This window comes from Anopheles ziemanni, chromosome 2, assembly GCF_943734765.1.
Source record: "Anopheles ziemanni chromosome 2, idAnoZiCoDA_A2_x.2, whole genome shotgun sequence".
Taxonomy (NCBI): Eukaryota; Metazoa; Arthropoda; class Insecta; order Diptera; family Culicidae; genus Anopheles; species Anopheles ziemanni.
This window is the reverse complement of record NC_080705.1, coordinates 14,181,153-14,198,425: the sequence shown is the minus strand read 5'-3', so window position 1 is coordinate 14,198,425 and position 17,273 is coordinate 14,181,153. Positions and strand designations below refer to the sequence as shown.

At 45.0% G+C, this 17,273-nt stretch overlaps 1 protein-coding gene across 1 annotated transcript in view; it reads left to right on the top strand.

The window, feature by feature from the left end:
- LOC131294975 (protein O-mannosyl-transferase TMTC2) overlaps positions 1–17,273 on the top strand; it is a 118,064-nt gene that overhangs the window by 90,651 nt on the left and 10,140 nt on the right. The window contains exons 5-6 of the mRNA XM_058323033.1: positions 185–270; positions 13,701–13,945. Coding sequence (XP_058179016.1) covers positions 185–270; positions 13,701–13,945 — 331 coding nt within the window. The remainder of the gene's footprint in view (positions 1–184; positions 271–13,700; positions 13,946–17,273) is intronic.

The window sequence follows — 17,273 nt, the reverse complement described above, 5'->3', positions numbered from 1 at the left end:
GGTTCATTTTACCAATTGATTGCTTACTAAACATTCTAGTTTAGGTTGTTTTGATTCGTTTACTTTAAGTGTTGAACATGTATAAATATGACTCTTTCGTTGAACAGTTCAAACACACCACCGTTACGTTACAACTATTTATTTTCCTAACAATCTCATTTCCTATTTACATTTCCCGTTGCAGAGGAATTTTGCTACAAAACCAGCAAGATTACAACGAGGCTGTGGAGAGCTTTCGCAAAGCGATACGCTTTCGTCCATCGCTGGCACGTAAGTATTCCGCTGGATGTTTGTGCACATAATTTAGCAAACCCCTCATCGCCACCGTTAGCGTGTTGACGCTTACCTTTTTCCGGGGCCAGATTTACTTCTCATTCGCCTAAGCGGGACCCCCCAGGCTCCCGGCAGCGCTTGCGGGACACTTTTCGACGCAAAGTCTTTGCCGAAAATTCGTTCCTGTGAGGACCCTTACAGAGCGAGGGTGTTGGTGATGGTGGTGCCGGGAGCCGGTTGTTTTGAAAGCCTTTTGCCCCCAACTGCCTCCGATCGAAACACGAACGCCTTCTCTCGCTCGTACGGACGTATATTCTGACACTTGCGTCATCTGTCAGTTAGTGGGAGTCTTAAAGAATTCCGTCCGTCCCTATTTCAACCCCAACCCATTTCGGGGCTGAGCCCTTTTTTTTGCAGCCGGCATTCCATCCCACCTGCACCGTCCGGGCCTGAAGAGCTGAGTGGATTCTTATTTTGGGAGAAAATCCAATTTCATCCCGGCACACCCTTCGCAGTAACGACGCAACACCACCACCACTACCACCACCATCACCGCCATCGGGGTTTCCGATAAGGCTTTTGTCCTTTTCACGCCCGCCCACTCCAGTCCCCACCCAACGCAAGCAGGGTGCACACATGGCAGCACCATCTGGCGGGACGTCTTTTCCAACGCTGGGTTCCTCTCTCTCTCTCTCTTGGCTCGAGGTGGATGGCTCCATCCAATCTTGGCAAGTACCAAGAAGGAAACAGTGTGCAAGCAGCCTGGCACGGGTTGGTCGAAAGTGTCTTCATCCGATAGAGCGGACCGATGTCCTGCCACGGAAAGGATGGAACCGAACAGATTCGATACACCTAGACTTGGTTTTGGGGCGCGCGGGCAGCTCAAACCCACGTCAATTAGTGTGACTTATAGGATAAGTGTATGTGCCGGCCGGAGGTCGAAGCACATCTTCTAGCAACATCACTCGACCCTTGGGGGAGGTGCGGGATGTTTCGTAAAGTAGGAGGAAATGGGTGACGCTGGACAACCCCGGTTCCGGTTGGGTACCGGAAAGTAAATGGAAGCTGTTGGTCAGTAAATCGATGCGTATCAATGTTGGCAAGCTAGGACAAGATGAAGTGGATCTAAGGGAGGGGGGGAGTCGATAGGGGATAGGGGAAAAAATCGCCAGAAAAATACCCCCAGCGTCTGTCTAATGGGGAAGTGACACTAAGCTCTCCGTTGGGGATGACTTCGAAGGTGACAGTGAGAGTTGACTGAATGCCAGCATGTCCAGCCCAGCGTGTCCATTTTCCACTTACTTCCCTCCCAACCTCCCCCCCCCCCCCCTCCCCCATTTTCACTTCTCATCTCATCGGAATCCGGGCTGAAAAAAAAACCACCCGGTTCGGATGGGAGAAAAATCGATCGGAGGCTAATGACGCTTCGACGCACCCGAAAAAAACGGCGACAAGGGCGCCTTCTTCGAAGCCGATGGCAAATGTTGTCGAATCCCTTTGCCAACACGCTGTTTTTTTTTTTTGTTCGAACGACTTTCGGCCCCGTTTCCCTCCGCTTATGGTTCGGTGCGCTTGAGCTTGACGGAAATGTGCCGTGTGTCGCCAGCACACGGTAAGGTATTTGGGGTTCGGTCGATTTCCGGGCGCACACGAGTCCCTTGGGAGGAACACCATGTTTTACACTCGTTACACACACACACACACACACTCGTGAAGCGTACCCTTGTGACCGCGCCTCGTGACGCTCGAAAACAATCTGTCACACACCGAAATCCATCGGCCGCACCGCCACAAACCACCCGGTGAGTTTCGTTTCCATGTGGTGACGATTTGTCTTCCATCGGTATGTTCCGAATGTCCCTTCCTGGACTGCCTGGTGAGAGGGGGAACGGTTGGCCCCGGGGAGTTACGGATGGGATTTCGATGTCAAAAAAGTGAAATGGACCGATTACTTCCAAACGGAACGTGGAACACGAGGTACATTATGGTGCATGCTGTGGGTTGAGGTCAGACGTTCGTTGTTGTTTAAGCAACGAACATACCGACAACACAAATCGTTAAATCATTTCGAAACTCTCAGATAAAGTACATACACCTTTGACCTAGTTTTATTAAAACATCAAAATTAATATGAAAAAAATACTAGAATAGAAGACATTGAAAATACTCAAATGTTTTCAAAAGTAAAAGTTGATTTTACAAGAAAGTGCATAGTGAAAACTCTCTTATTTTCTCCAAAGAATATCTCAACATCAGAATTAAACGAATTAACACTTACTGCAAATAATTCCATCGTATGCTAAAAATCAAAATTTAAAAAATCCACGTCTTGATGTTGAGCATTTACTCGCTTTTACAACCAAGAAAGTGTACGATCCATCCCGTGTTGCAACCACAGTGCAACGCCGGCCATCGACACCATCGTGTACATGCATAATTAATTTAATTAGACTGAAAATTATTTCAATAGAACCCGATATGCTTACGGTAAAAGCCCCGGCATAGGTCGCAATCCGGCGAACGGATTTGGTTGTGGATTGCACAGTGTGGAAACAGTTTGGGAAAACTCATACGTACAACACTTGTCTTTTTTCGGGGAAATGTTTTGAACTCTTTCCATAAGTCGGTTCGTTATGAAGCAATTTTGTGTATAAATTGCATATCATGACAGATAATGAGCTTTCCAGCCCGAGAAAGGAGCGGAAAAATCACTATCCAAAAGTCAGAAATCGGGGGCGAAAGTGAAGTGAGGGAAAGCCAACTATACCTGGTAAACCACCGGTCGCTTGAGTGAGGTAAAAGTTCCCTCGTTACGGCTTAATAGAATACTTAAACGAAAAAGAAGAGAACAACAAGTAAAAGGAACCTGCATCCCCGAGGCCACTGCCGAGAAAAACGATATACCGTGTGGTGTGGGTTGGTTGAGGTTTTCCTTCGACCATGATTGGCCGTCGGCCCACCCCGCCGTCTAACCGTCCACCCACGGCCAAATGGACGTGGAACGGAAGATCGGTAAAGAAAACTGGGCCACGCTGAAACGGGGCGGCGAGCTGGTTTTAATGAGTCTCAAAGTACAGTCAACCCCCTCCGGCCAGCAGGAGGCCACATATGGGGAGGTTTCCGTGGTTAGCCAGACTAAATGTTTGCATAATCTATTCCAGGAGCGTGCATCTCAAAAGCACCTGAACACTATCGACACATTAACTCGAACCCACCCCCCTCTGTGTGCCTTGCGCAGGGAAATGCTTTTCTATCTCTCATGGACAACGGAAGGAGACGGGAAACGACCACCATCGGGTTTGAACTTATCGTCAACGGCCATCGGTAGCGATGCAAGCAAACCGGCTTCCCATGCCCCATTGGATGCGGCGAATGGAAAACGAGTGGATCCTCAACCCACCTCTCCTCCCACTGGACGGGCAGCGTGAAAAACATGCTTTTCAATTTTCCATCCCGATGGCTTTAATTATCGGCTGGCAAAAGTTGTACCGCGCTACCCGCTCGAGGTCTCTCCCCCCCACCCCCGCTGGTTCGATTTTTCGATACCTAACCGATCGTAATTTGCAAATTTCACCTTCCATTAATCACAATTTATTTTACCCGATGGTTCAACGCAGGCGGGCGGGCTTGGGTGGCGAGCGACAGTCGGGAGGAATCGATTGTGCGATTTACCAACACCTCACTGATTCGTTCGAGATCGAGTGGATTTGAATAATGATGATCGATCCCGGGGAAAGCTTAGGGCGCGGTAGCCAGATCGTAGGTAGAGTGGTCAAGTGTTTTCGTGTTTGTTAGTTATCATCGGAAATTTATTTGCTCTTGCTTACTGGCATCAATGTGTATCTGGATTTTCAAAGCATTCACAGTGAATTTAATCATCTTTTAACAACCCTCAACATACACCAGTGCTCACTACAATAAGCATTCCGGTAGGTTCAATGAAATATTTACAAAATCTCCTTCCAACAAATTTTGTTGAGCGATGTTTATCTCATCAGTTATAACACAAACGATCGAGGTGGTCCTGGTTTGTGGCACGACTTGTAAGTATTTAGACAGTTCAACAGAAACCGATCCGAAATCGGTATCGGAAAACCTTAACAGGCTCCATTATCCCATTTTTAAATTCTTTCGGAAAGAATCAACACCTTGACAAGTCAACAGCTCTTACAACCCAGTGTTACTCTGACTATCGGTATCTTGTGTTGGCTTCTTAAGTGTGATAAATATTTCACCAAGAACCCTATCGCATACGATCATTTATTCAGCCTTTCCAAACACACTATGTCGGGTTGCGTTCGTTGTGAAAGCTATATAGATATAGAACGGTCAGAGTCTTCTGGCAGCAAACAAAAGATATGCAAATGGGCAAAGATAGAGAGAATTAAAGAGAAAGACCAAGGTCAACAAAAGCTCTCTGGTACAGCTATATCTCTAGAAAATCATACACTTCTAGAAAAGACAAAACCCTTTAGACGCGTCCATCACCAATGGGAGAATTTATTTTCCGAAACCGCATCGTTCGAAGGCTCTGAGTTGCAGACAGTTTTAAAGACGTCAAGTGGAAATCGTGCCTACCTTCATCGTTAGCAGTCCCTTAACGGGCCGGCAGTGGTCGTCCATTTCCCACTCATGCCCTGATGGGAGGGAGCTTTTCTCCACCGATGCTTCTCGAAGAAAAAGGGGTTGAAATGAAAAGGTGTGATTCCGGTTTCTCGCCGTCATTTTTCTTCCCTCTCCTCCTGTTCCGAGCAAAAGGGCCCCGTGTGCGCCCCGAGGAGCGAGGAAAGTTTGGTGACCGTCAAATGAAATGGGTTGACCAATTGAAATGTTTTCCCTTTCGGGTTGACCATCCAACTTCACGAGGCACGAGAAGGAGCACCACAAAAATAGGAATGAAATTGCGATCCTAGCCGCATCTAGGGCGTAAGGGATCTTGGGGGGGAAAAAAACCCAAAGGGTCTCGAAAAAGAGTCTATTCCTAACAGATTCATCGCAGCGCGCAAACGATGACCGTTCGGGAGAAAGAGAGAGAGGGGAGGATAAAAGGGGCCCTTGGAAAAGGTATGCGTGAAATTGATGATTTCATTAATGTAAAACGGTTGACAGTCCGGTCCCCCGGACCAAGGGGCGAGGGGGGAGGGGGAAGATTTCCTTCGCGTCCGCCGGAAACACACCCACGCTCTCGGCTGGTGAGAAGGCGGAAATTGAATTGAAATTATACCACCCGGGGACCTGGACTTCCTGAGCCCGAAAACGACGTCCACGACGGCACGAGAAGGTTCGTTTTCGATCGTTCGTTTTGTTCGAGGGTGCCGGCAAACTTTCCGGCCCTTTCGCCGATGGACGGAAGCGGGGAAGTAGGTTGGAAGGACTGGGGGGAAAAAAAAAGTAAAGCCCGACGACCCGGAGTGATTAATCGTTTCGGTGTGGGAATTGAAGAAAGTAAATTATGTATGGAGAGTGACTGATGTTTTGAGGTCTCGGAAGATTGAGTTAATGTTCCGGGGGGAAGCACTATTAACAGGGTTGTTTCTGAAGCAGGTTGTTTTTAAGTTTTATTACTTATTTGGAAGCTTTAATATTATCTTAAGCTATTTTACAGATGAAAATATAAACGAAGAAATTGGCTTTGGTTGATAAAACATTATGAATTTTCCAAAAGAGGAGCAAAATTATAGATGCTTGATTTTCCACCCTCTAAGAAGCTGCAATAAACATGTATTAGTAGATCATTCCACCCACTTGTCGTGATTGTTTGATTAGTTTCTTGCACGAAACGGTTATCGGCATGCACTTCCACTTTTACAGCTGTTTCAACAGGATCATGAAAGTCACTTTCGTTACTTCCGTGGCAGAAACGGTACGGCAAACTGCAAACGCCAGCAGAACCTCTTGACACTTATCGAAATGTCCACACCGAACATGCGTTTACTTTTCCTCCGCCTCCTGTCGCTGCCACCCGATCCAACCCGCCCGTCGATGAAAGGCCCCGGTTCGATAATTTATGCGAGTGAAAGCTAACATCTTCCAGGTTTGTGCGGGTGGGTTTGCCTCGGGGCGCAAGCACCAGCGTATCAATCAAACTGGGTGGATCCTTCGGGGGACAGGTCCGATGAAAGACGGCACCCAACAGCATCATTCATCAACGCGCGAATGGCGGACCGTGGCCGGACGCACCATGAATTGAAACGCAATCAATTCCAATCCCGGAACCCCAAGTGATAATGTTTGCTTTCTCTCCCACCCCGCCTTCCGAAGCTCCACAAGAGTTGGGCGGCGGTGGTGGTGGTGGTTGTGGTGGTGGTGGTGTGCTACGCATCGGCACGCAGCCGTTGGCCAAAGCTAAATGAGAGCCTAATCAAACAGTTAAACAGCGGTACGGAACCGTCTTTCCCAATGCTGCTTGCGCTCCTCTGCGCTTGGGAATGTAACGCGCTGGCACATTGTTGATTCGGTCCGCAAGCGGCAAACACGCGCACGCAACGCTGATTGCGCGGTACGCCACGGTCAGAACAACCGGGACGCCGCTTCACACTCAGCTCGCCGAGTGGCCACATCGGTGGTTCGACGGTGCGACCCATAAATTAGTTTATATTTTATTAAACCCAACCCACCGCGTCACCCAAAACCACCCCGTCCGCCTAAACAGATATGACCGTCGCGCTGGGAAATAGTTTTAGTCACGCGCGAATGGACATAAAAGTCACACACACACGGAGAGGGTAATTGGTCCGTTTTTTGGAGGTTTGTTTGTGGAGCCCAATGAAAACGATGAGAGGGGCGCAAATTAGTTTCACTGCATCCTAATAGGATGCAATTGCACTGCGCGCTTACATTCCCCCGCACCGTTGAGGCACCCATTAGGATAGTTGGCAATAAAGGCTAAAACTGTTTCTGATTTATTATCACACAAACACACATGCACGCACCCTCCGTCAGTTTGCTTTTGGCAATAATTGGATATAATATGACAGGGTTCGGGGGAAGGACGCCGGTGGCGAAGAGAAGCGACCACGTCAGCAACTACCGGCGACACTCCAGATGGACACAACATTAGGTGGTCTGTTTACCTTTTCCCTGCTTTTCCCGCCACCTTCTTCCACTTAACAAATACAGCTGCACCCTGCGACAGTGTACAAAAGAGTTCTACCCCGAATGGCGTCGGGTTATTTAATTATTTATTTGTTTGTAATTTGTATAATTTAGATTTATGCTAGCGGCATTTTACGATTGATTAATCCCCGTGAAGCACCGTCGATTGTCACCATCAGCGGGTCATTGGGATGGGAAAGTGATGATTGAAATTTTCATTGTTTTTCGAACATCCAATCGGTACCGTCATCGAACGTGTTAGAGGAAGTTGACGCAAATAGGGATATGTTGTAGTAAAACGTTTTTGAAATTAATTGTTTTATTGGCTTTACTAAGTGTTGTTTACTGTTTCGCGGTTATGAGGTGTGGGGAAAGACACTTTTATTATTAAAATGTTTTTTAAATTTGATATTTTATACTCACACATAATGCCGTTGAAACTAAGATTTTATTAATCTAAATTTGGAGTCATTGCTTAAATCAGGGGTCGGCAAAGTTTGGCCCGTAAGAAAATTTGAGTGCTTCATACCAAAAACACATCTCAATTTTTTCACGATTTCATTTTGTTTTCTTCCCAAAATTAAAGATTAAAATTGTTGAACGAGGTGTTTCTGGTGTATGCTGCAAAACAAAATCCAAATTCAATGAAAATAAGTGTAAAAATGTTTAAAATGTTTAAATTACAAATAATGTATCTTTTACCTCCACTTTTTGTAATGTATACCTATTTTTTATGTTTATGTGTTTACGTTTTAAAAAGTTTATATCATTCAAAAGTACCCACTTTGAAAACATTAAATCATCGTTTAAGGTATCCGGCCCGCGCTTTCGGTTTCCTTTTAATCATTTGGCCCTTTTTAGGAAATGCCGAGCCGTGGTGCTTAAATCAACCCATCTTGTGACAATGCTCAAACAATCCAAATTATTGCAAATCGCTTCGTCGTCCTCACTTCCCATCCATCACTTATAAGCGCTCCGATCTAAGTTGGTGACGCTACAACAGACTGTTCAGTCGAGCAGCTACAATGGTGTAATTAGCGCATATCTTTCACGAGAAGTGCTCTCGCAACGGAATGACCACGACGACATCCGAGATCGCAAGCGCTTTTGAGCGAACGTCTGAAAAGACCGTCGTGAAAACAAGGTGAAATCAATTCCCGTCCACTTGCGACGTGTCCGATTGGACGGTTTCGTACCATGGATCGTGACTATTGTCACGATGTCAATCGGTAGCTCGCGACAGCTTGATGGCCAACTACATCGAGCCCGTCAAACTGGCAAACCATCGCGAATCGACGGACGGTCGAGGCTGTTCGGTAGTTCAGCTTCCAGAACGACCTCCGAACGGTCGAGTATCGGTCGCTGCCTGCTTGTTAGGTTGAGAGGGTTTACTTCAACATTAACCAACATCAGAAGGCTTCCGGAGAAATAGTTCACCGTTTCTCCTCAAATTCACGGGTTCGGGTTTTTTTTTACCCGAACCACTGAAACGATTCACCACTAGGCTACATGTAAATGCACAATAATGGCGTATTTAATCATTTTAGTTTATACGATTTTATCATTACCACCGACGTTCATGACGTCCGGTGATTCCGTTTACTAATACATTATTCGCAATAAATACCTTCGAGTGGTATTGTAATGCGAAAGCTTTCCCACGATAGCAAGGATGGTTGGAACGTTAACGCAATCGCTTTGGTGCATCTTTTCTCCCCCGGCATGCAGCAGAAAAGCATTTCCACTTCGTCAACTTTCATCGAAATGTTGCCCGTTTTGCAGCGTGGAAAACGATAAAATTCGCCTCCCTGCCGAAGAAAAACTTTACCCATTGTTTCGTGCGGTAAAAATAGCATGTACAAAAAAGGATGCAGAGTGCCCCGGTGCACGATACAACAGTGAGAAAGTGTGTAATTTGGGGAATCTCGTGATTCATGGAGGGTTTTTTTTTCCCCCTACATTCCAACTTCTATAAATATGCCGCCACGGTGCAACAATAAGAGGCTTACGGAGAATATGTACTCCGCCCCGTTCCGGGAAGCAAAAGTACCGAAAGCGTGGAGCAACTTGATGCTGCACGGAAAATGTGCAAATCTCCGCACATTGGAAAATAATTGGCTCACAAAGTACGTACCATGTTATCTCGTCGAATGTGGTAACATATTCTAGAGAGTGGGAATGGTGACTACCGCATTGAAAAAGGGAAATGCAAAAACCAATGAGGGAGTCCCGCAGAGCAGGCCATGCAGCTTGAAGGAAGTTAAGTTAAGCCTTAAAAAGCTTTTCGATGAAAGTAATTAGCACGAATTTCTGGTTGCAAACTGGGAGTGTGTTTAAAGTTGTCCAGAGCAAATAGAGCGTATCACATTTTGCATTAATTATTTCCGTGTGTAGCTTACTTGTTCGCCGTTGGATCAAAACTTTCCATGTGGTAGATGCAGTTCCGCTCGAAACACTTTCTCCATAAGCTCCGATTTAGGCGACCTTAATAGAAGAAATATGTCGGCCAATGATTGGCTCGCAATCATGTCGATTCCAAGTGATCTACGAAATTAAATTCCGTTCCCCTAACCCTGCCCAGTCTAGCGCCCTACACGGAACCCCCCCCCCCCCCCCCCCCCCCATCACCCTGGAGCATTTTTCACGAGTCAACAAACCACATATGTGATATGATTTTGAAGAAAAATATCTTTCCCTTCGAACCTAACCCGAACCGCCCTCGATTCTGCCCGCAGGACACAAACAAACAGACGTTTCCTCACGTCCAGTGCATGCCAAAACACACCCACACACACACACACACCCACTCGGAGTCTGGGACACAAACTAGTAGTACACTCGCTTGTCAACCTCGATGGCTGCGGTGCGAAGGGGACGAAAATATAAATGATTTTTCCGAACCATTACTTCCAATTTTGTGAAATAGATGATAATTCAACTTTGCTTTCCGATGCCGCTCCCAACACACACGTGGCCGAGCTCGGGTGTTTTCTCTGTGGCCGTTGTGTCGGATTTTCCGGGCTCTTCCAGAAGCACTCCCAAATGGGTGAGTGCTGTGCGGTAGGGAGCTGCGGCTGCGGGGGAGAGGTTGTTAGCTGTTCCGTTTCGAGTTTCGAGCGCCGTACAGCAATACGACACACCGACGAGGCACGAAATTGTGACAGTGTCCAGTTTCGCGTGCAAAGAGATTTTCTTTTTTGTTCGCCGCCTTCAGGCACTTTTACGGCAGATGAGTGCCCTTTTCTAAGCCTCCCAGGCCTCCGTCGGTTGATTTCACCTGAGCTAGGAAACACGGTGTGTGTGTGTGTGTGTGTGTATGTGTGTGCATCGTTTACCGTTTGAAATTTAATCATACCGAGGCAGAAGAGAGGGCACAATCATGCCACCCCTTTCATAACGATTTCTGCGAGCTTCGTTGGAGCGCAAAGACTGGCGCAAAAGGCATCTCTCAAAAATGGCCGTCCGGTGGATTGATGTCGGTGTGCCATCGAAACCTCTTTCCCTTCCCCGGCGTCGGGTGAAGCATGGCCAAGCAAGCAAGAGGATGCATTGAATAAACGTCATAAACGAGTCCTCGCGCCCGGTGAACCGACTCCGAGCGAGAGAGTGAGAGAAAGAGGGAAAGTCAACGGGTGGGAACAAACCGAGCTAGTGGCCTTTAAAATTTATGACACAACGACTGCTGCGATGGTGTTGCTGGCGCTGAACGATGACTGAGCCAACGTGAGGAAACCCCAACCAGACCTCGGTCACATCCCTTCGAGGCATATCGCACAAGCATCGGCGCGTCGGAAACGAAGCAAATATGAGCTAGTGATCAGGCTGCGACATGGTCAGGAGTCGATTTTTCCACCACCACTCCCTTTGCAAGAAGAACGAACCGTGCCTTGATTGGGCGAAAAAGGCTTGCGGAGTAAAAATGGAGGCGCCTGGTGGTTTGTACGGAACAACGTCCATTCGCCGATCGACGGAATCGTACATCTTTTGTGTGCCGTGCTGCCAAGGGACATCTCCCCCGCCCCAGACGGCTGCGGGACATCGTTAAGGGAGTTCACGATTTTACTTCAACCACGAAAAAAAAAATGAAACGGAAAAGAATTTCCTTTCGCCGCACCTCCGTTCGGTTCGGTACGTGATCAGATTTCCCGATATGGTGGTATGGTGCGTCAAAATGGTTTTCCGCCTGCTCATGTGTGTGTGTGTGTGTGTCTTGGATGGATAACAAAAAAAAGAGTTCCAGACGCATAGACACAGCCAGTCGCAGTATCACCTCGTGCGAACTAATCGGAAGGAATTTGTATTTCAGACTCAACACAACCGGACATTTTCCCTCCCCCGTCCTGTAGCGAGCGAAGAAATTGAAAGCGATGAACTTGCATGGAAAAACGTGGCAAAATGAAGCACCTTCCTTTGTGTGCATGCAACGTTTTTTTTTTACACTGAGTTGCTAGCGTACACTCACGCTGGGAAACACGTTTGCTTCGCGGTCTACATGGGTGGCTGCTCCGTGGCGGAAATTGGTTGGAAAAGCTAGCGGAAAATATTTGACGCTCGTTTGGTTTATGTCACGAGAAAGTGTACCGGAATGGAAGAGATATATTGTAACCGAATCCATTTGCAGCATTCGGTACCGATCATTAAACAATAAGTTTTCCACGCCTAGAGTGAAAGAATTGATCGCTTAAGGGGAACCCTATTTTTTACCTGTACTTGTTTACTCGAACATGCATTTCACCGCTTACTTTAAAGAAAAATTTTAAAAACACTTGAGGCTTGCACCGTGCAAAGTGTGCTTTATTCATTCGGAATGCAGAGATTAAAAATGTTTCTCTTTTTACCTGAACCTCCCCTGAAAGATTAAAGTTTTTTTCGCTTCTACTCCGGTTGGATGCATTGATCAAAAGCTTGTTCTAATATTCATAAGACACCTGACATTTGTACTCATTCAACGTTCATTTCATGGGATTTAGTTAATTTTTTTCTCACTTTTTATCCCTTCTGTTTTCGCCGGTCGGCTTTATGAACTCAACTTTCGCCATGTAAAAAGAAAACACAACCGTATTCAGCATCATTGGAGGATGCTGAGAGTCGCCTTTATCTACGCTCGGTTCTGCAACACCAACCACATGACACTTATCCCCAAACGTCAAGTGTGTGTTTGTGCACCGCGCAGCTTTCGTGCTCGGTGTTGTGCTCGGAAAAGATGAAAAGCGTATCCTTCGGTAGCCGCCCCCCCCCCTCCTCCTCCTACACCTCATCCGTTGCTCATTTAATATTTCATAGTAATTATGATTACACCACTTGCCACGGTATGGCCGTTTCGCAAGGGAGCATCTCCTGGTCCTGGAGGGTCCCACGGTCCGGGCACAAAAAACTAAAAAAGAGTCCCATCAAAAGAGGTCCTATCCCACGCCCATGAAAAGGTAGGACACAGTGAAACGACGATGCTCTCGGAGCCATCTCGTTGATTTGGTGACGGCGTATCGTTCACGCTTCCTTAATGCAACTCGTTCGCCTTAATGGATGCGACACCACCATATCGGAGTGTGGGGTGCTTGTTCCAGATCCCAGCGTCCCGGCCGTTGCGGACGGATGAACCATCTCAAGATTCGTCCTGCCGATGAGCGGACGTCACAACGGTGTGACTCCGGCGTTGCTGCTGTGCTGCTCTTTTTTTACGATTTCGCTCGTCGTAAAATCACGCTAAAAGGCTTGCGGGTTTCCTGCTGCCGTAATACGTAAACATCCCATCCCCGACGACGTGCTGCGCGGAGGTACCCGGGGTAGAAAAATCACACGAAGCCGTCAATCTACCGTACGGAGATGAATGCCATTATCCAAATGCTGCACAAATCCTTAGACGCGAGCAAAAAAATGGAAAAACAACCCATCGCTGTATGTTAGCGAGACATATAGCTGCCTATCTGTGGCGTGGATGAGGGGATGAACTTTGAGCGTGCTGCCATGGGGTTTCTTTGAACTATCTTTTCATGTAATGGATGTGCTTGGCGTACGCTTTAGATGTCACGGGACATAAATGACACTTCTTTTAGCTTACACTCGTTACTCAAAAGTATCGTAAATGTTTAAAAACCCGTTGAGATTTTGAAATGCAGTGAGAAGATAACATTAAAGTGCATGCACATACGTTGCATTTTTATTGGGTTACTGTTTCACTTACATTGACTATATCATTAATGATGTAATAAATTTCAGGGAATTAGTTAAAAAATTTAAATAATTAAAATGCTGCTATATTACATCATTTTATTGAACTCTTGAAGGAAATCCAATGCAATTCACGCTCGTCATATCTTTTCCTTACTTCACAGTCGCCTATCTGAACCTAGGGACCTCACTGATAGCGCTGGGTCGGTGCCAGGAAGCGGCCAGCGTGCTGCGGGAAGGCTCGAAGCTGGACGGCACCGGGCTTCGGGACCGGGCAGCCCACGAGAACGCCCGCATCGGTGCACTGCTGCAGCTCGGCAATCTGTATGCCGATCAGGGAAAGCTGCAACGTGCCCTCGCGGTCTACCGGGAGGCGCTGCACACACTGCCGGAACGATATCCGCCCCAGGTAAGCATTGAGCAACTTTTCCAACCCCCTTTATAGAAACGGAAAACCGGAGGTTTCAAGAACCTTTTGGTACGATCAAAACCATCTTTAATTTTGTGACCTTTCCCATATCCAGAAGCTTTTCGCTTCCCAAGGAAAGAAGCAATTTCACACCTTGGCCAGATTTACGGCTACACAACGTCACGTCTCGAATATCGTTATCATGTCGCTTCCAACCCGCACCATTCATCGCTACGCGCCTCTCCTCTTCCTCACCCGGTGCCGGTACCGGAAGTGTTGAAAAGCTTTTAATGATTTCCTTCCGCCTAGCTGCCAACACCGGATGGAACCTTTTTTTTACCATCGCCTCCCCCACGTAAGGGGCGTTAAATTTGGCATCGCGCGTACACCGGAAACCGAAAAACACAAATCCCCTCCCCCCCTCCTCCCCCCCAACCCTCGGGAACCGACTACGGAAACGTGAGCAACGCACTATGGAGCGAAAAGAGCAAATTGCCGGGATAAAATTCAGAATCAAATGTTTTGCAATTTTTTCATTGTAATATCGTGTAATACTATTATATTACACGAAATTATGATGTTTCGGGACAATCCCGCCAGGTGGCGCTGCAAAAACCTCATATTTTTGGAATTTTCTATGGGTGCATTATTTTTTAATTTTTTTTTTTTATACTAACTTAAAGATTTTTTAAAGTTTGATATAAAACAAACTAAATTTACTACAAACTTCCATTCAAAATATTGTCATCTGGAATATAATTGATATTCAAAGCATCTAACGCGGACATAACGTCTCCTAACGAAGAGCTACTATCTGAATATTCTGAACTTGTACCATCATCTTCTTGGGTTTGAATTGGCAAGGGACTGTTACTATTTGAGGAGCTGTAATCTACGAAGAATGTTTTTACTGCGTCTGGGTATGGAATTTGTTTTTTATTTTTCAACGATTTAGCCAGAGATATTGTTGAAATGTATGGATCGGATGATTGTAATGCTCTCATAAAAATGTCTTTAATATTGAATTCTCGTGACATTTTACGGGCGTGTTCTCTTCTATCCCTTCTGTATATTTTATTTCTACCTTCTGCTGCTTCCTCTCCTAAGGATCCCAATGGAGCTGGGGCATTTACAATGATTTCACCTACATGCGCAAGAACTTTATGGACAGTGGAAGGCATTTTGTACCAATTGTAATGATGTATGTAAAACTTGTATGTATCTTTGCAATATAGACTAATAGTTTTTGGATTTAAAGGCTGTGAACAGTTGATGGCTATTAAAATATTTCGAAACCTTTCTATGAGTTCTGTTTCTATTTGCAAAATATCGCTCAATTTTTCTATGTTTGAAAAAGCCCGACGACAAACATTTCCCGTCGTACTATTTCCACCCATTTGCCTTGGTTCATCTACTTTTACACCAAATTCCTTGTACATCTTTTCCAATACAATTTTTTTTCGATCATTGTACATGCTTTTAAAATTTTTAGTAACCTTCCATTTTTTAAATTCAATTCTGTACGAAATGTGAAGCAAGCATTCGAAAAATCTGATCCAACAGTGCAGTGGAGATATTCCATAAGATAAATTCTCAGGAGTTGGAATAAATCCATTTTCTAAGTGCTCTACACTGTTCATTTCGGTTGGTTTTGCACCACATATACAACATGTTTGCATAGATAGAGTGTCGGTTAAATATGCCAAAATTTTTCCATCAATTAAACTCATGTAAAATGAATAGTTTACCGTCACATTACTTGTTTCATTTAGCTGAATTGTATAAGGAACTAACCTGGTTATTTGGCTTTTGATTTCGTCTACTGTTTGTAAAACTTTTTCTTTTGACTCTTTCGCAAACTCGATCACAATTGGCCTGCAAAACCTAACACTTTGAGGCATCAAGTTTATCCAGATGATATCTGAATCGTCACTGATGAACGAAAGACGGATAGGCGTTAATGCCGATACTAATAAATCACTGTCTGATGCAGTATTTTCTCCGGAACCATGAAGCGGTTGATTGTAAATGCTGTGTCCACTAGATCCGTCAATGCCCCACGAGCACAATAATACGACGCTTAGTGAATCACACAAAGAAGATGAAAGGTGTCGCAAGATTTCTGCCTTTTGTATTTCAATTATTCTACACGCAGTGTGATTAACCAACTCTTGTAGATTAACTTCAGCTTTTGTTTCACTAATAGAAATAAAATCTTCACTTGGTGCGCAGGTTTTTTTAAGTTTGTTGATTTGGTAATATGACGGAAAAACTTTTTTTGATACTTTATGCAAATCATTATACTGGGATTTTGAGAAACTATTGTCTATAAAACATGCCAACGCTTCTTCGGCAGATACTAAAACATCACTTTTGGTTGTCATTGGCATAACACTTGAAGGATTTTTCAAAAACATGTCTATCATACTCATCAGCCTTAACTGCTTTTCTTTAAAAGCTAACAACCTCACTGAGTATAATTCCTTTTCGAGATTGCCGTTGATATCTGTCTCTTTGGCCACACTTCGACGTTTATTCCTCACGCAGAGATCATTAAACTCTTTTTTTGGCCGTCCACGACTTTTGTTTTCCGTATAGGCACTAATGTCAAATGGTTTGTTCAACCAGATTTTCGAATCCTTTTGAAAATTCTTCGAGTTTCTAGCACATTTCTTCAATCTAGCCTTGAAACTTTTTTCCAGTATCATCAACTTATTAGTCACTTTCAATTTATCACACGGTTTGATGCTTACTTTACTTTCAATGAACTGTAAAGCATACCCAATGTTTTCCTTGCAAGAAGCATTGTTTTTCAAAACGTTTATGATATCATTGATTATAAAGGAACCCATCGTGAAATTATTAAATCAATCTCAGATAGATTATTTACTTGAAAACTAAAAAAACGTTGTTCGTTCTCCAAGGAGCTTTCTGACAATTGGTGTTTATGCTGTTCAAAGTAAAGCTTGAATGATGTTTTTATAAACGAACGTATGTTATATATGTATCTTTTCAAATGCATACCGCTATGGTATGCCGTTCGAAGGTCAAAATTTTAACATCTACCTTAGCTGTTACTGTATGGTTAGGGTATATTGTTTTCAAAAGCAAATATTATCAAATATTTGTGTTCACTTCTATGAGTTATCCACCCACAATTAGCGGCGTTTTACCATTAGGGTAGAAAAAGAGTGACAGGTATATCTACCCAAAATTCACGGCTTTTACAGGTAAGGGTACAAACAGAACAAAGTGTTAGTGTAGGGTACATTTATTATTATTTATTATTTTAGTGTAGGGTACATTATTCCGAGGAATTTTGGGTATA